Source organism: Archocentrus centrarchus, chromosome 4, assembly GCF_007364275.1.
Source record: "Archocentrus centrarchus isolate MPI-CPG fArcCen1 chromosome 4, fArcCen1, whole genome shotgun sequence".
Lineage (NCBI taxonomy): Eukaryota > Metazoa > Chordata > Actinopteri > Cichliformes > Cichlidae > Archocentrus > Archocentrus centrarchus.
The window spans coordinates 12362011-12387213 of NC_044349.1; the positions used below are offsets into that span (position 1 = coordinate 12362011).

Here is a 25203-nt window from a genome sequence, read left to right on the forward strand (position 1 = left end):
TCATGCAGACACACACACACACACACACACACACACACACACACACACACACACACACACACACACACACAAACATCCCAGAGAAATGCTTCAGAGAGCGACTCAGATCACAGAAAGACACCCTGCCTCTTATGCCTGCCTGGCTGCTGTCTGATAAGCATTAGCCCTGCAACAGTCACCTCACTCTGAAGGCCATGAGTAATCTGTATAACTGCTGGTCCTGGACCAACCTACTATGCAGCGACCTGGTTTCTGTTACAAGGCCAGAGGGGCTTTCAAGCTCAGAAGTTAGTTTTGCCAACCCAAATGGCATTTAGGATCTTTTTTCTGTGTTGCTGCCACTACTGTCTTTTAAAAGATTAATAAAGCTGGATGGAATGGGTAATCACTACTTAATGTACACAATTTTCAGATTTAGATTTGCAATAAGATAATAATAAACCCTCATTGCACAAATAAGAGTTAATAGTGTCATTTTTTGCTGATGTTTTAAAAGCTGTCACCCCAAAACACTCCAAAAATATCTGCTCATCCGGCCGTGGTCTCATTTGTGCTGCTAGATGAAAATAAGGTTCCGTGAAACTGACAACAACTTAAGCTGAGAGGGTTGCTTGCATATTTTAAAAAAGGCACTACTCTGCATTCAAATGCAGACACAAAGCTGTCACACAAACCCAGTCTGTGTATTAAAGCCTTGATGGGCGATTTATAAATCAAGCATTGGGACACATAAATTGAAGCTTTATGGAATCATTGAAACCTGTCTGTTAGCTCTGTGTGTGTGTCTGTATCTGTGTCTGTGTGTGTTGCCTTCAGCGATGAATACAGGACTCATTAGAATTGCTGTCATGTTGCAGCACAGCCTGCAGCATTTTATCTAAAGCACAGTGGAACAACCAGTCACATTTCAGTATCTAGGAGAACCACTCAAGAATAAAAAAGACTCCTAAATAGCTCTGTTACCTGTTTGGCCTGTTGCGATGTTTGAAAACGTTCTTCAGAGGGGAAAATCAGCATGGAACCAGATAAAGCTGTTGCAACCTCTCCGTAAGTACTCGGGGGACTCTTTAAATAGTAATGCTCGTAAAATTCTCATCAATATAATTATTCTGGAGAAAAGGCACCAGATAAAGTTGGCTGATTTTTAAAAGAAGACAAAAAGTCTTCAGATTTACTGGCTACATTTTGATATATTTTGCAAATAATAATCATTTTACACATCTGTAATTTAAAAAAAAAAAAGCATTCCTAAAGCACCTAACACTATCAACATAGGTGAAAACAATTTTTGAGTAAATGATTAAAGCTGTATTGACTTACTTTTTTGGGTACTTAAACAAACAGAAAAAATAACACTGACTTTATCACATAAAAAAATTGTGTTGTTATCAGCAAACAGCTGCCCGTTTACATTGGATATTAAATGCTATTGTGGTTTTAAACGGCATTTGCTCTGATATTTGAATTTGTTCTGGTTTCCACCTGCTAAAGAAGCTACTGAGACTTTATCCACTGTTTTGGGTGCTTGATATGCGACTTACAGTGGGGCTTTACTGGAGCTTTTTAGCTGAGAACAATGATCTGTCAGGCCTGGAAAAATTAAGGTTCAAGTGCCTGTAACCCCTACGTGGTACACCTAGTAATTTACTCTATGTGTTTAAAAAAAATCTGCATTAGTGCAGGTTTTAAAGCAGGAGATTATGCCAGCAGATCTAATGACCTTTCATGAATAAAGCTATGGCTCAGTGCCAAAGGAAAGAGATGGCTTTATAATGCATGGTAGTCCAGTGCCTGTGTGCATGCATAATGTTAAAATAAACTCTGTGGCTTCTTTCTGTGAAGCCCCACCATGTGTCCCTGTGTTCAAGGTTCCAGGAAGTAGGACACATTTACCAGCACCACCACAAAGATGCATTTATGTGACTTGACTTCGCTGTCTGTCATACCCCCCCCCCCCCCCCCCCCCCCTCCCAGCCATTTAAGCAATATCTGAACTGATTGGACTGACAATGACTTTGTATAAAGTCTCATGCAGTATTTGTACTTTCACATTTTAAATATGTAAAAATAAAGAAACTGTGTTTTTATTTGATGAATGGATGCATGTGATCTTTAGAGAGTCATGTTTTCCACCCTTTTTGTGTGTGTGTTGCGGCATGGGCATTCTCTCCAGGCTGCTGTCATTATTATTTAGGACTCTGTACACAGTTTACACAAACTGCAGGATGTGGGCTTACACTCGGCCTTCTTTAAATTATTTGCACTGGCTGAGATTTTTCAGCGGGGTTGTTGAAAGATGAGGGACAGTAAAGTGTGTAAAAATTGCAGCCCACTGTGTTCTTTTTCCTTCAGACCACCTTCAGTTGGCTGTGTTTATAATGTCACATTGCTGTGTGGCTACAGTAGAGCTATTTTCAGTTGGCTGTTGACTTCGGGACCAGAGATGAGGTAATTCTACACAGAAGCTGAATTCGTGGATGTGTATATCCAGCAGTGTGGAGACTTTTGCCCGTCGTGAAGAGGAATGCATTGTCGCTGAGCCTCATTGCATTTCACAACACTCAGAAGGAGCAGAATTGATTGAGTTGAGTGTCCCTCTAAGTATGTGTGTGTGTGTGTGCGTGTGTGCGTGTGTGTGCGTGTGTGTTTGTGATAAATAAGACAGTGTGAACAATGTGTGGCCTCTGGTCTTGGCAGGGCAGGATTATTTCAGTCAGTGTCATGTTGTGAGTCAGAGGGGCGTGACATTTAAATCTGGCCTGTCAAGAAAGACAGTTTTGTGTGTGTGTGTTTGTGTGTATTTCTTTGTGTTGTGGCAGCAGGGGTGAGGGTTTCTGAAAGTGAGGTCAGGTGGGGGGTATGAAAATGTTAGAAATGCCATTGCTTCTTATACTTTTTCACTTTGAAAAGGTGACTCTCCCACTTTGCATCTCTGTGGGTCTGTCTGACTGTCTCTCTGTCTGTCTGTCTGTCCCTCTGTCTGACTGTCTCTCTGTCTGTCTGACTGTCTGTCCCTCTGTCTGACTGTCTCTCCGTCTGTCTGACTGTCTCTCTAACTGTCTCTCTGTCTGTCTGAATGTCTGTCTCTCTGTCTTTCAGATAAGTTGTTTGGAAAGCGGCTGCTGCAGGCTGGAAGACACATCATGTCTCATAAGTCTTGGATGAAAACGGTGCCAACAGAGAACTGTGATGTCCTCATGACATTTGCAGGTCAATCTCACGCGTGCACACACACACACACACACACACACACCTGCTTATTTCTATATGCATAAGAACCCTGACTGACAACTTTTACTCTCACAGTCACAGAAATATGTCTGAAGTTAACCCTTAATGTAGAGCTACGACTAATCATTACTCACATTTTAATTTGCTAATTATTTTAAAATGTAAAAAGAAATATAAAAAACTGTTACGCACTCAAATTCTAAAGATAAATAATGTACTACCGTGTAGGAAAAGAGGGTCATCCCCATATTTGAAAGCAAATAATGTATTTAACATTTTAGCTTCAAAAATGACTCATAAAATTAATCAGTTAACATATTAATTATAGTTGAATCATTTTCTGCTGACCTCCTAGCAGATAATTGAGTAACTGTGTGGCCATGCTGCTCCTATGTTCTCCTGATTTCACTCTTAAAATAATGCTGCTTTTACAGCATCATATTCATGCTGCTCCGGGACCCTCATTGCAACTGACCGGTTGTGTTGTGCTGTCACAGCTTTTTCGATTCAAGCACAGAGACCAGCAACTAATAAAGTCCACCTCCTTCTGTAGTGCGAGTAGTAGTATTAAAAAGAGACTCATTACACAGGTTGACAAGTTTAGCAGGGAAACAGGTGAAACACCCAAACCTCACCTTGGAGTCCAAAGCAGGCTTAATTGTTGAGTTATTATTTTCTGGTGCAGAGGATGTTGGAGGCAGAATGTTTTTTGGATCGTCCTTCCCGCCCCTGTTGTGATGTCCCTTGAACACCTTGAGGAAATGTATTCAGTTTTGGCAGAAACTATCACTTGGACTAAACGAAGAACTGAAGTGTTTTTTTGGGTGTTCAGAGGTCACTGTGACCTCAAGCAGGAATTCTGAAGAAATTCACACAAAAAGTGATGCCATTTTATACCCAAAAGGACAAAGGTGAAAGTTCCTTGTTGTTATCATGTTATGCAAAAATGCTTTCCTTTTTTTCTGGCCATAATTTAGGACTGTCAGTCAAGAACAGAAGGATGGATTGTAGCCACTGATGTTGGTCTGATGAAGCCTGTCTTACATGCTCACAGATTAAATTCCTTCAAAATCTTCAACACATGTGATCTGGGTCTGGACAGACATGGATGTAACCTTAAACATGACTGATTGGCAGTCGCATACAATATGACTTTTCAGTTGTAGTGACTGTCCTGGAGCGACATAAGCTATGATATCACAAGGATATCAGTTTTTATGATGCTCTAACTTTCAAATAACTGCACCAAATACAGGCTTTTTCTTTGAAGCTCGTTTGCTGTAGCATCAGTGGAAAAACGTTACCTGTTTTCTTACTCATAGTTTCATTTTCAGCGGTAAATTTAGTTTCTCGCTCTCCAGGCGAAGAAGAACGTGACGATCTTTAAAGCAGGAGAGGGGAAAAAAAGCTTTGCTTATGTCTTCAGTAGTTACAGTAGTCACACCTCCAGCTGCTGCTCAGCAATAAATAGCAAAATACGGAGAGTGCTCGGCGGATCCTACACACAGCGATGCGGGGGTGTGAATGTGAATTCTTGTTTTCCCACTTCCTGTTTCAGATGCTACAGATGACCACACGCTACTATGGCTACTGAACCACATCCGGCTGGGAATCCCAGAACTCATCATCCAGATCCGACATCATAAGCACACTCGAGTCTACGCATTCTTCATCACAGCTACATATGAAAAGTAAGAAATCTGTCTGCTGTGAGCAACACACTGTGCAGGAGTGTGTTCTCCTGTTTATTTTGTTGGCTGAACCTGCTGGCAGCAAACGATTATTTTCACTGTTGATTATTGAATGATTGTTTTTCAGTCAATCAGTTAGACTCTTAAGAAACCAAACTTCTTCTGAATAACTGTATCAGATCTGCTCTTATGTCCTGTTACAGGTCGTGATGTTGCTGCTGGTTTAACTGTAGGTGTGAACTGAAGTTAACGAACTGCCTAATGAATAATGCCAATATTGCTTAATATCGCTTCTTCCGCTGGTGTCTTGAGGTGTAGTTATTTTTAAATGCTACTACTGGAGTTGGGATGTAAAAGACAAAAATAACCTCGCTGTTCTGTGTCGGTGTGAAGTAGCACCTCCGTTTATCATAGTTTTAAATTTAGTTGCAGCTATAGTAGGCGCAGGCAGTTGCAGCGATGCTTGGTGAATCAGCACTACTCCTCTGCTTCTGGTCTTTCAAGTTTTCCAGAGGATTTAGAGTCATGCTAACCTCTGTGAAGTGGATTTGCTGTGATTACACTTCTACTGTCACAGACTGTAGATTTGGGAGCAAAAAAAAAAAAAACTCTGAGGGAATCAAGGGATGAGTCTGGGGTCACTTTAATTTCAGTGCTGACTTTGACGCATAAATACTGAGAAATACAGTCCAGGGGATCAGGGTGGCAGCTGTTCCCATACTGCATTTCACCTCTTAACAAATGTTGAATCCTCTTTGCTGACTGCACATTTAAACAACAGGCTTATCTAAAATAAACCTTTTACCTATGAATGGAATAAGGGTAGGCAGATTGCCATCAGGGAAAGAAAAGGGAAACAAGGGGCTTGACAGAGAGATAAAAAAGCAGATAAGATTTAAGAGAGAGAGACAAACAGGAAGTGGTGTGGAAGGATGGACTGAGCGCTTTCTAAAAGTGTGCCAGTGGGTTTTGGATGAAAAGCTCAAGGAAAATGCTGTGTGACCCGATCAGTCACGCTCTCTCTCTCTTTTTTTTACACTCACACATGCCCGCACACAGACACCTGCTGTTAGGTTCGTTGACCTACATTTTATGTGATAGAAAGGATAACCCAGAAAGTGCTCCATCCTCTTGAGTTCTCAATGGATAATCATTCCTGGTGCATGCTGAAGCAGTGAGAATTATCTTTTCCTCTTTCTGTTTCATTAGGTATCTTCAGGTGTGTCATTTGTCATCATCATATGAGCTGGAATTGTGTTGTTGTAGTAGCTGTGTGGTTTTTTTTGAAAGAGAAGCATGGCTTCGTGCGGATTTGTGTTTTATTTTCAGAAAGGCTCCTTTCATTTAATTGAAAATTGCATACTCGGCATAACACAACATTTTCTCACCTGGCATGCCATCAATTACTCATTCCGCTGCTCTGACGGGGCAATTTATAATTTGCCATTTCGTTCTGCTGAGTTTCTACATTACCTCTGACAGATATTAGCATAAAGCCTTACATGCAGCGCTCTCCATCAGCAGTATTATGTTCTTTTACAAGGTTAGCTTTGTCCACAGTTTGCCTTTGAATGCAGCTTCACAGTGAGGCTTCTTGTATTTGGAGAGGCTGCAAAAAGTGATACATTTTTTGATGAAATGAGAAAAGGGGGAATCTCATTAGGATTCCTGGCAGCAGCGGGAGCTGCACACCTCTAAAAGGCCTCCCAGTTTTTTGGCTTAGATTACTGAACAGTTGGTTTAAATAGATACAATCTTATTTTTTTTCCCCCTCACACAAGGACCTTTTATTGTGACGGTGCTGCACAGTAAGCAGTATTCAGCTGTGATACAGAAGTTCACACCTCAGATTTCTGCTGTAATCCATTAGGTGCTGTCCGTACTTCTCTGTCCTGCCCCTGCAAGTACATGGAGCTGCATGATGGATGGCTGTTATGGGCCAACATCGGCTGCACTTCTGTGTGTGTGCGTGCGTGCGTGCGTGCGTGCGTGCGTGCGTGCGTGCATGTGAAGACTATACATGTGAGGGCGAGGTGAGCTGTTAGCCTGTAGGGAACAGAGGGTGTGGAGCTGCATTATTATTGAGATTTCAGCACAAGGCCGCCGGGAAGGACAGAAAGAGATGGAAAAAAGGATGATGGGATAGAAGGAGAGGAGAAGAGTGATGGCTAAAGGTGGAGGGAGGCTGAGAGAAGACAGTGTAGGAGGGCATTATGGGAAATGAGATGAGGTTTAGACATTAGAGGAGCTGAAGGACAGCCCATTATTTTTCTTAGTAATGTGGAAAACTGGTCAAATAGAAATGATTTAGTATTATGTATAAATGTTTCCACAAGGAAGGTAACTGGTGATTATTTTTAGTGTTCAATAATCTGTCTCCCAGAGACCAAAGCAAAAGAGTTGCTTTATTTATCTTCTTACTGTGTTTAACCAGCAGTCCAAACCCACATTAATTCAAGAGAGGAATAATAAAAGACCATCTAATGAAGAATAATGAAGCTAAATTAAAATTAAAATCTCTGGGAATCAACAAGAGAGCGTTTGCATTAATATTCGCTACACGAGACATACAAAAAAATTTACAGGCATAAATGTTTAGAATTCATAGTTGGAAAAAAAGACAATGCTCCATCTTGCTGTTACTATGCAATTACTCTCATTATTCCTCTTGCCGCCTACATGATGTGCAGTATAACACCCAGCAGAGTGCAACAGCTCTGGTGTCATCACGTGCTGCTTGTGGGATGTGTAGGCAATTAGAAACAAAAGGAGATTTAATTAGGGGACATTAATGCACTGCAGATCGCACAGATTAAGCATGTAGTGCGAGGGTCTGAGGCTGGCTTTAAAAAATAAATAAATACATGTTTATGTTGTTGTGCAGTTTGCTGCGAGGTGCCGAGGAAATGGGACTGAGGAAAGCAGTGAAGCCCGAGTTTGGTGGAGGAACACGAAGCTTCTCCTGTGAGGAGGACTACATCTATGAGAACATAGAGAGCGAGCTGTGTTTCTTCACCTCGCAGGTTGGTGCGACACGCACACGTATGTGTTTTTACAGGTAACTATACCCGTGTTGAGTTTTTCTGACATTACTTCCTCCTCCTCCTCCTCATTCACTGCAGGAGAGGCAGAGCATCATTAAATACTGGCTGGACAATCTACGTGCCAAACAAGGGGAGGTGCTTCATAATATCAGCTTCCTGGAGGGCCAGCCAATCAGTAAGCTGCGTCCTTTATCTGAACGGTGTAGCTGAACGCTCTGCAATATTTGTCTTTGTTAAACAGAAAGCACATCTTCGACAGGCTCGGTTGGTTCAGGCTGTGATGCGTGTTTACTGCAGTTTGCCCTTTTATTTTTCTGCTCCTCTTCTTCCGAGTTTCTCTCTCTAGCCAAATAAAATAAATGATGTGTTTAAATAAGTTTTGTTGCTTGCTTTATTCTCTGCAGTCCCGGAGTTGAGTGCGAGAGGTGTGATCCAGCAGGTATTCCCTCTTCATGAGCAGAGGATCCTCAGTCAGCTGATGAAGTCTTGGGTCCAGGCTGTTTGTGAGAAACAGCCATTAGGTCAGTAGAACAAAGCACACTTTAACAACCACGACAGAAAGATGATCAGAAAGTGCTTTTTAGACTGTTTTGATCACTTACTTTGCTGTTGTTTTTGACACAGAGATTATGACAAAATGTTATTCTCTAATTTATCCTTACCTCTATTTTATCAACCTCATAAACAGATGATATCTGTGACTACTTTGGGGTTAAGATTGCCATGTATTTTGCCTGGCTGGGTTTCTACACCACCTCTATGTTATATCCTGCTGTGATCGGCTTTGTGCTTTGGATGCTCACCGAGTCCGATCAGGTGAGGAGAGACAAGTCTCGTGCTTAAAACACATTAAACATCGATAGAAAAACGATGCCACCAAATAATACATATGAACATCTGCACGTTTGTCTCAGACGAGCCGGGACATCTGCTGTGTGGTGTTCGCCCTGTTCAACGTGGTGTGGGCCACTCTGTTTCTGGAGCGGTGGAAGCGGAGGGGGGCCGAGCTGGCGTATAAGTGGGGAACGCTGGACGCGCCTGCTGAGTCATTGGAGGAACCGCGACCTCAGTTCCGGGTGAGAGAGAGACTGATTCGGTTTAATTCAGTTTTATTTATATAGCACCAGTTCACAACTAGCTTTGCATTGTAAGGTAAAGAGAATATAGCAGTCCCCTGTGAGCAAGGACTTGGCAATGCTTGGGAAGTAGACTCTGCTTTTAACAGGAAGAGAGGGACAAGGAGGGACAGCAACCTGCACTGAGTGGTTTTAAGGTTAGGAGGAAAGAGAGGAGAGGAAAGAGGAAAACAAAACAAAACCTACAGCTAAAGTAGACAAAACACATTATGAGCTCACTGCATCATAGAAAGCCTGAGTCTATGACAGCATATAACTAATGAGTGGTTCAGGTTCACCTGATCCAGCTCTAAATATTAGCTTTATCAAAAAGGAATGTTTTAAGGCTAATCTTAAAGGTAGAGAGAGTTTGTGTCTCCTGAGTGGGAGCTGGTTCCCCAAGAGATAGCTGAAGGCTCTGCTTCATATTTTACTTTTAAGAACTCAAGTAAGCCTGCACTATGAGAGCAAAGTGCTTTCTTTATAAAGATAATACAGTAATATTCCTTCCAGCTTTCTAGCTTCTCCTCTTTAATGTTCTTTCATATTCTCTGCCTCTGTCTGCAGGGAATCAAGCGCTGCAGTCCTATAACAGGATGCGAGGAGTTCTACTATCCTGCATGGCGGAGGCGTCTGTTCAGGTGGCTGGTCAGCCTGCCCATCTGTATCCTCTGTCTCTGTTTTGTCTTCCTGGTTATGCTCATCTGCTTTGAGCTGCAGGTCAGTCCAGCTGTCAGCATCTGTTTTTTTTTTTTTTTTGTTGTTGTTGTGTCCTGCTTTGATGAATGTAGCAGCAGTAAATTTATTATGGAAAAACCATCCGTGCACCACTTCAGTTTAGTTTTGTCAAGTTTATTTTATAGATAGACCCAAAGAACATTCTTTGATGGCTGTGCCAAGAAACCGAAAACTACAGAAAGTAACTAGTAATGCATGAACAGAGACCACGCTTTGTAATCTGGGTACACATGTGAGTGTTTATTTCTTTGGGTTTGATAAGTGAGGAGCTATATTTGTGTCTCTGCAGGAGTTTGTGATGGGGATCAAGGAAATGCCTCGGCTAGCTCGCTTCATCCCCAAAATCATGCTAGCTATCACTGTGACTGCATGTGATGAGGTGTACAGGAAAATCGCCTGCTGGCTCAATGACATGGGTGAGAGCTAAGCTTCTAGACTGATAAAAACTAACAGCAGATTCAGAGACGAGTGTCGCTTACTGAAGATAATCTTCATAAAGTTGCTTTTCTTAATATTAATTACGGATCCTTAGCGATCTCTTTTGAGCTCTACCTCCTGAGTCTCAAGCGGTTCAGCAGGTCGTCTATTAATCGGAAGGTCGGTGATTTGATCCCTAGCTCCTCTAGTCTGAGCAGGATACCGAATCCCGAGTTTCCCCCAATGCATCCATCGGAGTGTGTGAATGTTGCTTGCATGAATGTGTGTGTGTGTGTGAATGGTTGAATGAGGCTTGTAGTAAGAAAGCACTTTGAGTACTTAAATAGAGTAGAAAAGCGCTAAATAAGTACTGTTATATTTATCAGTTACTAATTAAATAATTAGTTATTAAACAATTTCACTGTGTTTTGCATTTTTGAATTGTTCACCAAGCATGTTAAGAGGTGGTTTCTGTTGTGTATCCACAGAAAACTATAGACTCCAGAGTGCCTATGAGAAAAATCTCATCATCAAAATGGTTCTTGTAAGTGGCTTCCTTTACTTGGTGATGCCTCACCAGCTGAGCTGATTTATAACACTGCTTTTTTTCCCCCAAAGGACTTCTATTTAATCACACCTGGCATTTCTTTCTCTTGCAGTTTCAGTTTGTAAATTCTTATCTCAGCCTTTTTTACATTGGATTCTACCTCAAAGACATGGAGCGCCTGAAAGAGGTAAGAAGCATCCCGGCGCTCATGTTTCAGTTCTTCTAGTGCATGCTTGCAGTCTCCACTCCTTAAATACTTACATGCACTCATTTATGTAGTCATTAATCTGCACATCCCTGCATTTGTCCATTTGTGGAAGATGCTGCTGGTGTTGTCATTGATAAGGAGTCTGCAGCGGCAGGTCCGGGTCAATCTGCTGCCTCACATCTTCCTCAAGATCAAGATGCTTATGGTGTCTGTTCCCTGGTTCTTCAGGGCTTTACTCAGCAACAAAGTATGATCTCTGTTAGTCTTGTATGTATGGAATCAATGAACAAGTTTGCCTTTTGATTCTTCGGTGAAAGCTTAAATCTCCAAATGTTGGACAACTGTTAAATGGCTGCAAGGCTGCTTTTCTTATAGCTCTATATTTTGGAGACTTGGGACTTCTAGAAGATAATGTCTGATTCTTTTTAAAGCTTTTTTTTCAGTGACTTATCAAATCTTAAAAACTCACCTCTTCTCCTGCTTCTTCTACTGGGTCACTTCATCTGAAGATCAGTCCTTGTTATTCCCTGTGACAGGGATTGTGGATTGCTTTCTTGGGGCTTTCTCTGCGCATATTTTGTGCGAATCATTTTTTCAATGCATCTCTCACCACTTGTCAAATGCTCCACCTTCTGGACTTTGTTCTAATCACTTAATGCCAGCAGACTTCACAGTTTTCCCAGTATAAACCAGTACTGCCCAGTTTCTCCAAATATTTGTCCGAGTTCGTTTACTTTTTGCTGAGTCAGTTAAGCTGCTTACTAGAACTACCATCCAAGGTGAACATAGGCACATGTGGCTTTTCTTGTTTCCAGTTAATGAGAGAGAAACCAGCTGTTGAGTTAAAAAGTCGAGTAAAGTACACAAAAAATCTTTAAGTTACTGACAGTTTTCTGGTGTTTTCAGCTCGGCGCGGTACGTGGATAAATCGGCACTCAGACAACAGCACCTCCTTGTCTTAGTTGCTCTAGTCTATTGACTGAAAATATGATTATATGCATGTCCTGTCAGGAATTCATTATGCTTTCTGTGTTTGCATTCTGTGCTGGAGCTTGCAGCTTCTGCATAACGTATTGTGCATCAGCAGTGTTTGACCTAGAGAAATTGCTTTTAGATTAAAGGCAATAATGGATTTAAGCTTTGAGATGCTGCAGTCCCTGGAAATGTCTCAGCTCTGGGTGTATATATTATACGAATGAAGACATAATAACTGCTTGGCTTTGACTGTTAAAGCTCAATTATGGTTTAATACAACTTGATTTCTCATTTTGAGGGTTATTGCCACGATCAGGAAACAAAGCAATATTATTGCAGAAAAAGCTGAAGAAGATCACACAGGTTAAACAGATTAATTAAACACCTTTATTCTGTAAAACAAAATATTCACTTTTTGGCAATCCTAAGGGTTTGTTTAAAACCTTTATGAAAGTCTTCCCCATCTTTTTTTTTAATAATTATCTTGGCTACAGTATTGTTGCAAATGGTAATGAATCCCAAAATGATAAGAGCATAGTTGTGTTAAATTATAAATTCCCTTAAAGTTAAACCTATCTTTACTTAGTGTTATGCATAATTTGTATTTCTTCTTTCTGGATTAATCTTTCAGAAACAAGGAAAGAAAGGCTTTGAGTGTTCTTGCTTATCTGTCACTGGACTCACGCATAAGATTAAAACTGTCTTACGGGAAAGGTGTAAACCGTATCATAGCTGTACTGCTTCCCATCAGTTTTTTGAAACATGTTACACACTCACAGATAAAATATTAATGCCCAGGGAACCATTCAGGTGGAGAGTTCCTCCTTATGTGATTTACCTGAGGATAGAATCTGCATACATGTCTTTTGATTTGATATATCCTCAGACCTCTGTGATAATGTCCTCTTGCTGTCTTGCTGCTCCTCCTGCGCTCTGTCCACATTTATCTCTCTGGGGGGTGTTTCTTTTAGATGCTCCAGTTACTCTGTTGTGATCTCTTAAGTGCTGCAGCTGTTTTTCCCTTGTGTTTGTCAGATGCTGGCTACTCTACTTATCATACGCCAGTTCCTTCAAAATGTGAAGGAGGTGCTGCAGCCTTACCTGTATGAGCGTCACAAGCTGGGAGAGCTTACACTGAGAGCTGTGTGGGACCTGCTGCTCTCAGTGCTGCTTAAATATGCCCGGCTGGCCGCCGGAAAAGCCATGGCGTCTCCCAGTGACCAGACCATGCCAGGACCTGGACTGAGGGGTACCAGGCCTGGAGTGGGGCAGCCAGAAAGAAGGTCGCGCTCTAAGTCATTCAGTCAAAATAATACAGTTAACATTGGAATGAAATAATCATGTGCTGTAAGCTCAGATTGTTTCTGTTGCCAACAATCAGTGGTAGTGAACCATGACATTTATGTATTTGGTTGTCATTCACACCAACACTTACTGTATTAGTCACTACAAACAGAGCTGCATGGGTTCAAATTGAAAGACACTTTGTCATCCTCTGCTATTGTTCATGTACCGCATGCAGTTATGATTCATAATTATCAGAGTAAATAGACCACTGGAACATCACTGTGAGGGGTTAACATGCAGTTTGTCTGACGTTTATCTGTCTCTTCACCTGCTCTCAGGGAAAAGAAGTGTCTGAATGGGGGATGTGGAGTGCCTGATGAGGAGGAGGGAGGTGAGAAGGATGAGGCCGACAGCGGGAGGTTCAGCGAAGGAGAGACGGAGGAGGAGAGTTTAATTGATTGTGGTTTGAAGCTGAGGAAAGTGAGCTTCATAGAGAAGGTACACTACCCTATGATGTTTATTATGATTATACCTTAGAACTTTGTTAACTTGTAGGAATCATGTTGAATGCTGATCAGTGTTGTTGTTGTTAAGGTGGACAGAAAGCCGGCCTGCGGTGGGCCCCCCGTGGAGAGCAGTTTTCTGGAGGAGGGAAGCCCCACTATGGTGGAAAAAGGAATGGACCCGGCGTCAGTGTTTGAAATGTGCGATGACGACGACGACAATGGCATTCATGATGTGAAGGACTCAGGTGGAAGCGGGGCTGAGGGAATTAATGCTGCTGCTGGTGCAACTGCTGCTGCTGCTGCTCCACTGCCTTCTGGATCTGAGAGCAGCGCTTCACTGCGTCACAGAAGAAGAGGCCGGAGCGCAGAGAGGGCCGAGCCGAAAACGAAAAGGGAATCGTGGATGGATCCTCCAGAAGAGAGAGAGAGTACCACGCTCACCCAGGCTGAGATGGAGAGCTGCATGCAGACATATTCAGTAAGAGGAAATCTTTACTTAACCTGTACGCTCCTCACCGGATTATACTTTGCACCATTTTGAAACACTTGAAGACATCTTCCAGTGTTGTTTAACCTGGGTGTTATTCTCATATTTAGTCTGTTATTACTGTTGGAGTAGATTATAAAACCCCATGCATCCCCTACTACATGCACGATGCACACATCATTTACCATTTGAAACAGATTATTTATAATTAGAATAGACTAAAATAACACTACAACATTAACACTACAGAACTCATCTTCACAAAATGTTGTAAATGGCTATATGACTGCCAAATAAAGCTGTAAATATCTTTTTTATTATTATTTGGCATCATTGCAAATGAATTTAGTCCACAAGAATGCAGTGTCATCCTCTAGCTGCCAAATAGTCACATTCAGACTGTATTTTCTTTGATGGAACTGCGGTTTATTGGTCCGCTTTGTCCCTGTTAGGACACCTTCCAGGACTACCAAGAGATGTTTGTCCAGTTTGGCTATGTCGTGCTCTTCTCTTCTGCTTTTCCTCTGGCTGCCATGTGTGCGCTCATCAACAACATCATTGAGATCCGCAGTGATGCCTTTAAACTCTGCACTGGCCTGCAGAGGCCTTTTGGACTCCGTGTGGAGAGCATAGGCCAGTGGCAGGTCAGAAATACACCATGTGAAAGTTAACACAGGTTGTTTTGGTTTTTTTTGTCTTGTTGTAAATAAGTCACATAAAGAAAGAGACCATTAAAATATTTCAGTAATACTAGCATATGCAGATGTAGAAGTTGTTGAATTTAAAAGTCAAAGGGAGTTGATTAATATATAAACAGCATTAATATTAACTGTAACTATGTATCAGTTACAGAAGTCTGGATGAAGAATTTGCCCAAACTTAATTTAAAAGTGTTCCAGCAAAGCACAAAATCAGAAAAATAATTTTAAACCTGTTTTTTTTTTCACATTCACAGACTGCAATGGAAGCCATGGGCCTGATTGCCATCATAGTGAATTGCTACCTGATTGGTCAGTGTGGTCAGCTACAGCGTCTTTTTCCGTGGCTCAGCCCTGAGATGGCCATCATCTCCATCGTCATCCTCGAGGTACCACAGCTTATTCCCGCTCATCAGTCTGAAGCACTGGAAGCTTTTTAAGTCTTTTTTTCATCAGCGACCAGTATATTTGTTACAACCCAGCAGAATGTGTGAGAATCAGTAAATGTGCCAGGATTTCAGCTCGAGTACGTGATTTTTCTACCTGTAAAGACATGGATGGATATTTAGCACTTACCCTATACAAAGTGTCAAAACAGTCATGTTATTCAAAGTGATATAAAAATGGGTTTATAACTCACCAAAAGCATGAACAAAGGAACTGAAGCTCTCTGCAGTATGTCACTGTTACTGCTTGTAACATATTTAGAAACTAGTTTGCTGCACTGTATGTGAGAGGTAAACAGCCTGCAGCGCTGTCTTGGCCTGATAAAGAAGTCAAGCCTATCAGAAGGATAATTCCACAGCCCAAGTGTTGCAAGAATTACCTCAAGTAACAAGTTGCTTAAAACAGGTGTTTGAAGCACTGTGTCCTATTTTTGGAGATTTTACTGTACATTAATTAATTTGTAATTCTTTGATATTTTTTTTCTTCATGTATTTTCTACCTGTCTGTCTGTTTGCAGCACTTTGCCATCCTGCTTAAATACATCATCCATGTGGCTATTCCTGACATTCCTACGTGGGTCAAAGAAGAGATGGCTAAACTGGATTATCAGCGCAGGGAGGCCTTTAAGGTAAACAGTGAGGCATCATAAGACAAATAAAATTTGATATGGGATGGTTGAAAATGAGAGACGAGATTCATGGTCATGACTTTGGGGAATTTGAAGAAGCCCTTTATAGCCTACCTCATTAACTTGGTCATGCTGCAGCACTGCAGTTGTTTCTTTTTGGGAACAACTTTTTGGAAGTTGTTTTGATATTGTAGCAAAACTGCACAATGTAGAAAAGAGATTAGCTTGTAGCTGCACCTGGAGCACTAATGCAAGATTCTTACTGTAGTAAGGGCTTTGTTAGATGAGTAGCACTGCAGTATTGTAGTAGTTAGCTGGGCTAGTGCTGATTCTTATGAACGCATTGTGAGAACGTTTTCCCTTCCTCTGCAGAAGCACGAGCGGCAGGCACAGCAGCATTACCAGCAGCTGCAGAGAAGGAAAAGAGAGGAGGAAGAGAGGCAAAGACAGGCAGAGCATATGGCCCGCAGGGAAAGGGAGCGGGACGACAGCAAAGGCGACTCTTCGGGGGATCACCACCACGACAAAAGTCACGGCAGCAAGTCGCGTTCTGGGGGTGGAGGAGGAGGAAGCGCTGGGTCCGACAAGCCCAAGAGGCCCAGCTCCCTGTTGGCCAATAATAATGTGATGAAGCTGAAACAGATCATCCCGCTACAGAGCAAGTTCTCCTCGGGTGGTGCCCGCTCTCCTCAATCACCCACTGGCAGTGAGCCAAAACTGCCCGGCTTCTTAAGCTTCAAATTCCTCAAGTCACCTGAGAATAAGAGGGAAGGTGCTGCAGCTTCTGCGGCTGCTGCCACGGCCGTTAATGCCACAGCAACAGCAGCAGCGTCATCATCGTCATTATCAGGTAGCAGCTCTCAGGAGCGTTCTCAGTCACCCAATAAGGCCTTCAACCCTGGGAAATTGTTTAACTTTGGGAAATCTGAGGGAGGAACTTGTGTAAACGGGGCGCCGCTGCCCAGGTCAGGAGAGGGGTCATCATCACAGACATCAGAAAGACAGCCTTCCCGGTCTGACTTGAATGGCGTTCCAGAGGAGATCCCCTCACCCGGAGGGGAAGGCTCAGAGAACGGACATTCATCAGACTTGGATCTGGCCGGTTCTAAAATCTAGTGGCTCCAGAAAGAAAAAAGAAAAAAAAAAGAAAAAAAAAAACACAACTTGTCTTTGGTTACATCTCACCTGAAGAGGTGACGTGTTTACTGTGAGGAAGGCTTGACCTACCTTCTGTGCTGTCACAGGCCATGTGTAGGAGTACTTGAAGCAGAGAGCTGAAACTGATGAGAGATGACTGTCGCTCTGGTTTGCTTTTTTTTTTTTGTTTTTGTTTTTTTTTTGCTGCGAGACAAAAAAGAAAACAGGCTCTGTAAGAAAGACACAAGCCCTTCTATCGTGACCGAATAAAACCACACACGCACGCACGCACACACCTGTACACACACAAACATACAAATTCTTCCTTGTCTGCAATACATAAAGAAATGCATGAGCTGCGTTTCTAATATTTTTAAGCCTTTAAAGCAGAGCTGTGTTTATTGATTTCTTCTTGTCAGAAATTGTAAGCGTCTCGGTGGCTTCACACTGGGACGTTGTGTAGGAAAGTGATTAAAAAAAAAACTTGGTGGTGGTATGGTGGATTAGAGATTGTACATCAAATAACTGCTGAGAGTGTTTTTTAGCTGTCACAACACAAGTGATCATTAGATATCAGTCTCATTTTAATCCGTGAGGAATTGTTGGGCCCTTCACTTTTTCTACTGAAGCTGAAGAGTGGAAAAGCAATATCAGTCAGTGTTTCATTAAGTATCAATCATCACATAAGCCCTTCTGAAACAGTCACCCTGATATATCACCAGCTTTATTTTCAAAGCAGAGGTGATGTCTGAGCTTCGTACACGTCCTCCCAGTCTGCGACAGGAGCCAGTTTGTTTGAAATGAAAGCAACGAGCTTAGCAAGTTACGAAAATGCCAGTATTTTTGGAAGAACGGAGGAGAGGTAAGAAAAAGCGAGTGGTTTTGGAGAAAGTGGAGCAGAGATCCCTGTTGCATGCTGTTCTCCATCCGAGCCCGTAGAGCGCCTTGTAAACACAGATGGTGCCTCATTCCACAAACTCGAGCTAGACTTGGCAAATGAGCACAGAGTTAAAGAAGTAACATTTGCACTAAACCCTGACGCCCTGCATAGAAATGGATCTCTCTCTTCAGCAGAGAGTGCCAACACCAGCCTGCCTCATTACATTATGCAAAAACTGTTTCTTTTTGTTTCTTTTATTTCACACGGTGCATGCTATCAGCAACGACGAGGTTTCAAGATATTCATATGATCATATTTTTTGTTTTTGAACAGTTGCTTTTAATATGTTATCCTCCATATTGTTTTATATGCACCTTTTGCAGATGATGGAAGTTCCTTTTTTTAACCAATGCAGTATTTTTCTGAATATACTGTTAACCCAAGACGTACAGTACTCCATAAAAGTTTTAGGCACTAACTCAAGGCACTCGACAGGAGCGGAGTAAATAGAAGAAGAAAAAAAACCTTCATCAAGCGTGAGCACCCTTTGACTTGAATGGCAGCAGTTCTCCAAAGTACACTTGCATGCAGTTGTTCAAATTTTATGTTGTTCAGTCATTGTAGAGAACTTGCCCTGAATTCTTCTGTGGATTTGGACTGTTTCTCTCTTCATGTATTTGCTGACTTACTTGATAATAATGTGAGCAGGCTCTTTAGGGACCAAACCAGTCCTTGCAGGACTCCCTGTTCTCCTTGAATATAGATTTTTTTTTAATGACTCTGACTGCATGTTTGTTATGCTGCAGAATTGATTTGAAAAATGATCACACCGCTCCAGGGTAGTTTCACGTGATGCATAAAAATATAAATATCTAGAAGTGCCTAAAACATTTTTTGCACAGTACTGTACTTTGCATACTGTTTGCCTATATTCCATTGTATTTCAATTATGTTAGTGGACTTGCTCAAGTAGGCAAGTCCGTCATCTACCATTGACTGGTATTTCACTTCTGCGGGGTCTCCAGAAGGTGGTGCCAGTTTATTTACATGGAAAGATGTTAAGCTGTTAGATTCAATTAACAATTGACACAATTATTTACCCACACCATGAGTCAGTAGTCATCAGAATGCGGCAGAGGCAGCAGAATTACCATGTCTGACAAATTTGACAAGAGACACACTGAGAAAGGTTTCAGAGGCCGTTGCACTGTACTGTAGGTTGAGATACGGGAACATTAACTATGCATTTCCACACTTTCACCTCAGACAAGGATTTGGGCAATAATACAGAGTTGAAGTTGACTTGTAGTACTAAAGCTCTAGACTATCCCCCTCCCCACCTCAAACACTAATTCCTTCTGCATTATCCTCACCAGACTCTATGCATTTTTTCCTTTTTGTCCCATCAGTTTTGTTAGTGCCAGCTCTCTCAGATCGCCTGTTTCCTGTATAATGTTAAAACTCTACCCTAACCTGCAGCCTCCATTGGCTGAACAGGTTTTTGTGTTCTGTTGCAGCTTTAATAGGTTAGTTTTTTAAGTCTAGTCAATTTTTTGGTCTCATGGCTACAGAAGAGATGAAAATGTTCTTACAGAGAGGCAAAAAGTTCTTACTGACATTAATGCAATACCGAAGCAGTCTGTGCAGTCATGTTATCATCTTACAGTCAGCCTGCAGTATGTTCTTGTTTTATATTTGGAAGCCACTGTTCGTTATAAATGTAAAGTGAGAAGTGCGAGGCTAAGAGAAATGTAATATCTTCAGCGTCTGTGTGTCATTCTCAAAGGTTGGTTGTTGTTGGAGGGGACCCGAACAGCAGCAGAACAGGGATCGAGACGCTAACGACGTAGCTGAGCAAAGTCTCATGAAAACCTTTTATTCTTGCAGCATCTGGATTTCAGGGATAAATGACTTCACGGTGCAATAGAGTCCATTCATCATCATTCGAAAAGTCACATAGAGAGGCAGAACTGGTGCACTGGAAATATTTGCTGATACTGCAGTGTCACAGTGGAGTAGACTTACAGTCAGCTCCGTGTGTGCATTATTCAGGTAAAGCGAACAGTGTCACAACCGAAATCAGCTTGTTACTGCTTTCATTTTTGCTCTCATGACAGCAGCAAAACATGCCATTCTGCAGTGGAGATCTTTAAAGTAAAGAAGCATTTTTTTTTTGGAGGAACAGCTCCTGACACTTTGGGTTTCACTGAAAACTTGATCTCATTCTGAAAACGGCAGCGTCACGGCACAGGCATCCCTTGTATTAGGACAGCAGCTCAGACTCAGACTCTTTATCAAAACAACTTCTTTCAAGAGTTTGGACGTCATCAGTCTCATTTGAAATAAGTAGGAAAGGACTGAGTGGATTTAGTAAATGTAACGTGTTCTGGTGTTTCAGAGTGGATGTGAACAGGTGAGATTCTCACCACAGCTACATTAAAGCCCGACCCTAACCTCAAAGTTGAGACATTTTCATGGAAGCCTCACTTACACAAACATCATATGCTCTTCCAATGTACCACTGTACAAAAAAAAAAAGATCTTTTAAAGAAAAATACTGGGAAATGGGATTATTTATTTCTTTTAATTTATTTTGTCATATTTTTGTAAGACCTGACAAATAGTTAATAAAACAATTTCAAATGCATTCCATGTGGTATGGCTAGTTTTCTGTATTTCTGTGCATTTTGTGATATTTTTCATAATAAGCACCACATAACGAAAAGACAGTTTTAATCCAGTTTTATTTCAGCAAAGCTAAAAAGAACATATCTGATCTAACACGTGGGACAAGGCTTAGGGTGTTCGTAGAACAGTCTATCTGAGCAGAAGCAGAATGTGGTTTTCATACTTTAAATAACAGAAAGGGTATTTACACTGTAGGTAGGAAGATGACTGACCACATCGCAGTGTTGACAGATTAAAACAGGGAGGCGAGGAGGCTTTGATGTGACTGCTGGGCAGTGATAAAAATGATTTTTTAAAAGGAAAAAAAAAAAAAAGCTTTATTCAGTGTTGTACAGTTTATGATACCAATACAAACTGAATCTCAGGAACAAGAAAGGATGGCGGCTGCACTTTGCTGTGCATGCTTATTGTGCATTCTATGGCTGAAACTATAATACTTCCTCAACCACCACCACCCCTGGTGTTCATAAAAGCAGCTCTCAGTCAAGGTGGAAAGAAGAAAAAGCATCCAGGGCTGTCACAAAGAAGAGGCAAACAGTACCGCTAACCTGGGCCCTGAGCTGGGGGAGCAAAAGGATCCGAATCGTGACACGTTTTAAGGCCTCTCGGCTAATACCTTCCACACAAGATAACACCAAAAACCCTAACACCCCTTATGCTTTATTTCTGGTCCAGGATTATAACACCCAGCCACTGAAACATTAACATGCAAGGCAAGGTAACATCCACTGGGGTTTTTTTTCTACTTTATTCTGTATTCTTTTACAAAAAGGCAGACACAAAGATACTAAATTGTATAAGCTACTGGTAATTATTTACACACATTATGCATTCTTTTCCCTTTTCCACACATTACTATAGATATTTCTCCTTAGTATCTGTGCTGTTACCAAGTTGTGCGACTAAAAATGAAATCTCACATTTTATATTTTCCTATTAAGACATAACAGTTCCTCCTTTTTCCTTTACATCTTTTGATGAAAGATCTGCTAAAACTTAGAGAAAATCCCCTTCTCACTAGACTCGATTAGGCAGAGGGAGGTGCTAAATGTAATACTACTTCTCAGGCACACCAACACAACGTTAATCCTACAAGCACAAGTCCCAGGATAGAATGCAGATATTAATATTCACCAAAAAGAAAAACCAACAACACACATTTAAAAAGGAGGGGGATCCTGGAAGAGTTGCTTCTACTTTGTGCTGTTCTTCACAGTGCATTCTTGGTTCTGTCGATTCAAACAGTGTGGAAAAGAAGTTGCAATGCCCCCGTGTGGTTGCAGAGTGGGCAGTGAAACTGAGATGGTGGGCACTGTGGCTGGCAGGAAGCTCATTGCCATATACAAACAAACAAACAAACAAACAAAAAAAAAACACCAAAAAAAACCCCCAATAAAATAAAATTAAAACAGTAACAAAATATTCACACAAATCAGAACAGACTGTCCAGATGACAGAAAGGCTACACAAGTCTTGTACCAGTTACATTTTTAAGATTAGTGTCTGACATTATCTGTCCAGTCCATCTCATCTTTATTCTACTCACTTTTTCGACTATCCACTCACACATACAGCACAACACACGGTCCACACTCACAGCTCAGCACGCATACAAATATATACATGTGTACTAGCCCACATAGGGAATAGCCAACATAATTAAAACACCAGTAATGATTTCCCCTCCATGACTACAGCTCTTCTTTCAGTCACTAACAGCGACTTGAGATAATTTCTGCCAACTTTATTTTCATACACCATAAGTGGCAGCTTTGTTTATGGGAATTTCCCGGAATTCTCTCATTAGTTTCATGACAGGAAACACATCCTGCTGTAGTTTGGAAAAACCAGGAAGTCTGTATTCAGGAGGGATTATCCTATGGTTTTGCTTATATTGGCTGTACCCTGTTGACACAAACACATGTACACACGCATACACACAATCAGACACACACTTATGAGTCCTCATTCATCTCTTGGCTATCTGTCCTGGCGATCTTCCTTGGGGGTGCTGGGCTGTCACCCTCAGCTTGTTCCTGTTCCCTTTTCTTTGCTGCATTCTGTTTGATACAAAGGATTACACAGGAATCAGCAAAATCAGAGCCAGAGACTGACTTTATGAAGTGAATGAGACCTAATAAAGACTCATAACAAAAACTACTAACTGGAGATATTTTATCTGAATTTCAGGAGCAGGACCACACCTCAAACACTTCCCCTTCCAGTTCCATGACTACATTTCCCTCCCTGCATATATATAAGCTGTTGAACAAACAGCCTATAGTGCAGTTCTTGCACCTCTCATTAGTGCCAAAGGGATCTGCCTGGCTCGGGAGTCACCGCCAGCCCTCACTGAGGACTTCCCGAAACTGCAGTCTCAGGCCTAGATCTATCTTTATTTCATCTGCCATTCTCTTTGAAGAAGCACTGTCACTCTAATTGAAGATGTGGTCCCTGCTAGTGAAATGAGACTAAAGAAATGAAAGAACTGCACATGCTCACCTTTTTGTCCCACTGCTGGTGGAGGTAACGCAGGAGGATGTTGGTTTTTTCTGTTACAATGACTGTAAGCAAACAGAGACAAGAATTTTTTTTCCAAACATGCAAATTGCATTTACAGCTGATCTGTTCTGATGCCATACAGTGCTAATTTGGTAAAAGTTAATAAGCATTTGAAAACATCCAATGATAAACCACAGCAGAGAGGGTTAGTTTACAGTTTCAACTTACTCTGTTCAGAAGGGTATTCACGTGTTGGAAGGTACACAGAGGGTCTGCGATTCTGAATAACATCACAAAGAGGCTAAGTTATAGCTGTGCTCACTTTCTATATCTGAACGAACAAAAACTAAACGTCCACAGACAGTATTGATAAAGGCTACTTACAGATGCTTTACAAACAGAATCCGCATGAAACCTGCTGAAGTTGCTCTTATTGTAGACAGGAAGACCTTTCAAGAAATCAGCCTGTGGGAAGAGGGTGAAGTGATTATTAGACCCTGTGGCGTTCATTTCTCTTTTTCATCTTCAACTTATTATGACTCTAAAGATTGTAAGTCTCAAGTCATCTATTTCGACTTTTAGCAGCCAGCCTGCTGAAGTTTACTCGAGTCATCTCATAGCAACAGTCTCGATAATCACCAATGACAGTGTAGGTGTGTGTGTTTTTTTTTTAAATGCATATGTTTGCTGAGCAGGTGACAAATCCCTTTACATGACAGCATACAGGGCGTTCCCCCATCACACACGATAACGGGCCTGCCCCCCCAACCCCACGACGTCCCCATTAACCTCCAAAATGGATGCAATAATCACACAGTGGTTTCAAATGAGAAAGACAGAGCTGAGAAGCTCAGAGCACAAATCGATGCCGGCTTGGCCTTGAATACCAACAGGAGGAGCAGGTGTGGCTAGCGGCTAGCCGGTAGCCACGGTTAGCTGGCTTGCAATTACTTTATACCCCATGACACCAGCTGTACAAGTTAAACCAGCGTTATAAGCATAGTGTATGAGAAATACCTTCTCCATGATAGTGGCGGAAATGTCCAACCCCAAAACGCCGACCTGTGGACTTGTCTTGGTGTCTGTTGCGCTGGTCGTGATGGCCGCGCTAGCTTACAGGCTAGTAAACCGAGACAGCTGTCCTATGTAGTCCTATTTGAAAGGAAAATTGCCGCCCTCACACGCAAGTTGCTGTTTCCATTTTACTTTCCAGTGACTATAAAAAAAATGACACCACACATTAAAAAAAAAAAAAAAAAAAATTCAAAATCGCTCAATACATGAGTTCGCAAAGCTTACACAGGACTTCTTCAGCTAGCATGATGGCAGCGATGCTCTGGTAGGCCACGCCCCAAGAGCTTCTATTGGATTATCCTTACACCCACGTGGTTGTAGCTTGCTCAGACAACCAATCATTAAAGACAACACAATTTAAGCCCCTCCCTAAATCATTGACTAAGCAATCTGCTCTCCCTCATTGAGTTTCATTATGAAAACCATCACCCGCTATCGATCCCACGAGCTGTAGTCTTTGATTGATGTATCTATATGGAAAGCGTTTCTGGCGCATGTATATCCTACATGTACTAATGTTTATGAGCCTTTTCAGTAAAGGCTGCAGGAAACTGATGGATTATTTGCTTTTATTGCAAGTTCAGGTAAAGTCTAAAACTTCAGATTAACAATCAGGAACAAGGTTGAAAACAAGGCTTTAAAAAAAAAAATTATTCATCTAAGTGTAAGTGCGGCACAATCCACACCAGAAATATCTAATGACACAGTTTGCAGCTTAACTGGTTCGTGACATGTTGAGTTAACCACACTGGGAGATTTCCCCCAGGGGAAATTTGTCGTAACAGTCAGCAGAATTCACACAACCATCAAGCAAAATGTAACTAAATAGACAATAAATATACAAAAAAAAAAAGCAATGCTGAGCAACATTAACATTAAGAATATAATGAATTATTAAAATTC

General features: G+C 41.6%; 2 protein-coding genes across 4 annotated transcripts in view; one reads left to right on the forward strand and one right to left on the reverse strand.

Annotated features, from left to right (window-relative positions):
• ano8b (anoctamin 8b) overlaps nt 1-20676 on the forward strand; it is a 40504-nt gene extending 19828 nt beyond the window's left edge. The window contains exons 2-20 of one of the 2 annotated variants that reach the window (XM_030726689.1): nt 3100-3210; nt 4790-4922; nt 7807-7945; nt 8045-8141; nt 8371-8487; nt 8655-8782; nt 8881-9042; nt 9649-9801; nt 10109-10235; nt 10725-10780; nt 10896-10970; nt 11104-11238; nt 13002-13249; nt 13592-13751; nt 13848-14237; nt 14699-14890; nt 15202-15333; nt 15909-16019; nt 16392-20676. In XM_030726689.1, the coding sequence (XP_030582549.1) occupies nt 3100-3210; nt 4790-4922; nt 7807-7945; nt 8045-8141; nt 8371-8487; nt 8655-8782; nt 8881-9042; nt 9649-9801; nt 10109-10235; nt 10725-10780; nt 10896-10970; nt 11104-11238; nt 13002-13249; nt 13592-13751; nt 13848-14237; nt 14699-14890; nt 15202-15333; nt 15909-16019; nt 16392-17135 (3410 nt within the window). In that variant the 3' untranslated portion in view covers nt 17136-20676. The remainder of the gene's footprint in view (nt 1-3099; nt 3211-4789; nt 4923-7806; nt 7946-8044; nt 8142-8370; nt 8488-8654; nt 8783-8880; nt 9043-9648; nt 9802-10108; nt 10236-10724; nt 10781-10895; nt 10971-11103; nt 11239-13001; nt 13250-13591; nt 13752-13847; nt 14238-14698; nt 14891-15201; nt 15334-15908; nt 16020-16391) is intronic. The other variant, XM_030726691.1, reaches the window with a different exon arrangement.
• Nucleotides 20677-20763: 87 nt separating this feature from the next.
• On the reverse strand, nt 20764-24584 carry dda1 (DET1 and DDB1 associated 1). Of its 2 annotated transcripts, XM_030726697.1 has the most exons (6): nt 24526-24584; nt 24244-24442; nt 23611-23691; nt 23455-23506; nt 23227-23288; nt 20764-22784 (listed from the first exon to the last, which is right to left on the reverse strand). In XM_030726697.1, the coding sequence occupies exons 2-6, from the start codon at nt 24250-24252 to the stop codon at nt 22680-22682; spliced, it is 309 nt and encodes a 102-aa protein (XP_030582557.1). In that variant the 5' UTR covers nt 24253-24442; nt 24526-24584; the 3' UTR covers nt 20764-22679. The 2 variants fall into 2 exon arrangements, with proteins under 2 accessions (XP_030582557.1, XP_030582556.1); XM_030726696.1 differs by having other exon boundaries at nt 24244-24565.
• Nucleotides 24585-25203: the final 619 nt, after the last annotated feature.

Excerpts from the sequence above, each read along its gene's own strand:
- dda1 (XM_030726697.1), bottom strand. Across the intron at positions 23,507-23,610 it reads ATTCTGTTTGTAAAGCATCT|AATCGCAGACCCTCTGTGTA; the intron begins GTAAGTAGCCTT and ends GATGTTATTCAG. Across the intron at positions 22,785-23,226 it reads ACCAGCAGTGGGACAAAAAG|AATGCAGCAAAGAAAAGGGA; the intron begins GTGAGCATGTGC and ends TGTATCAAACAG.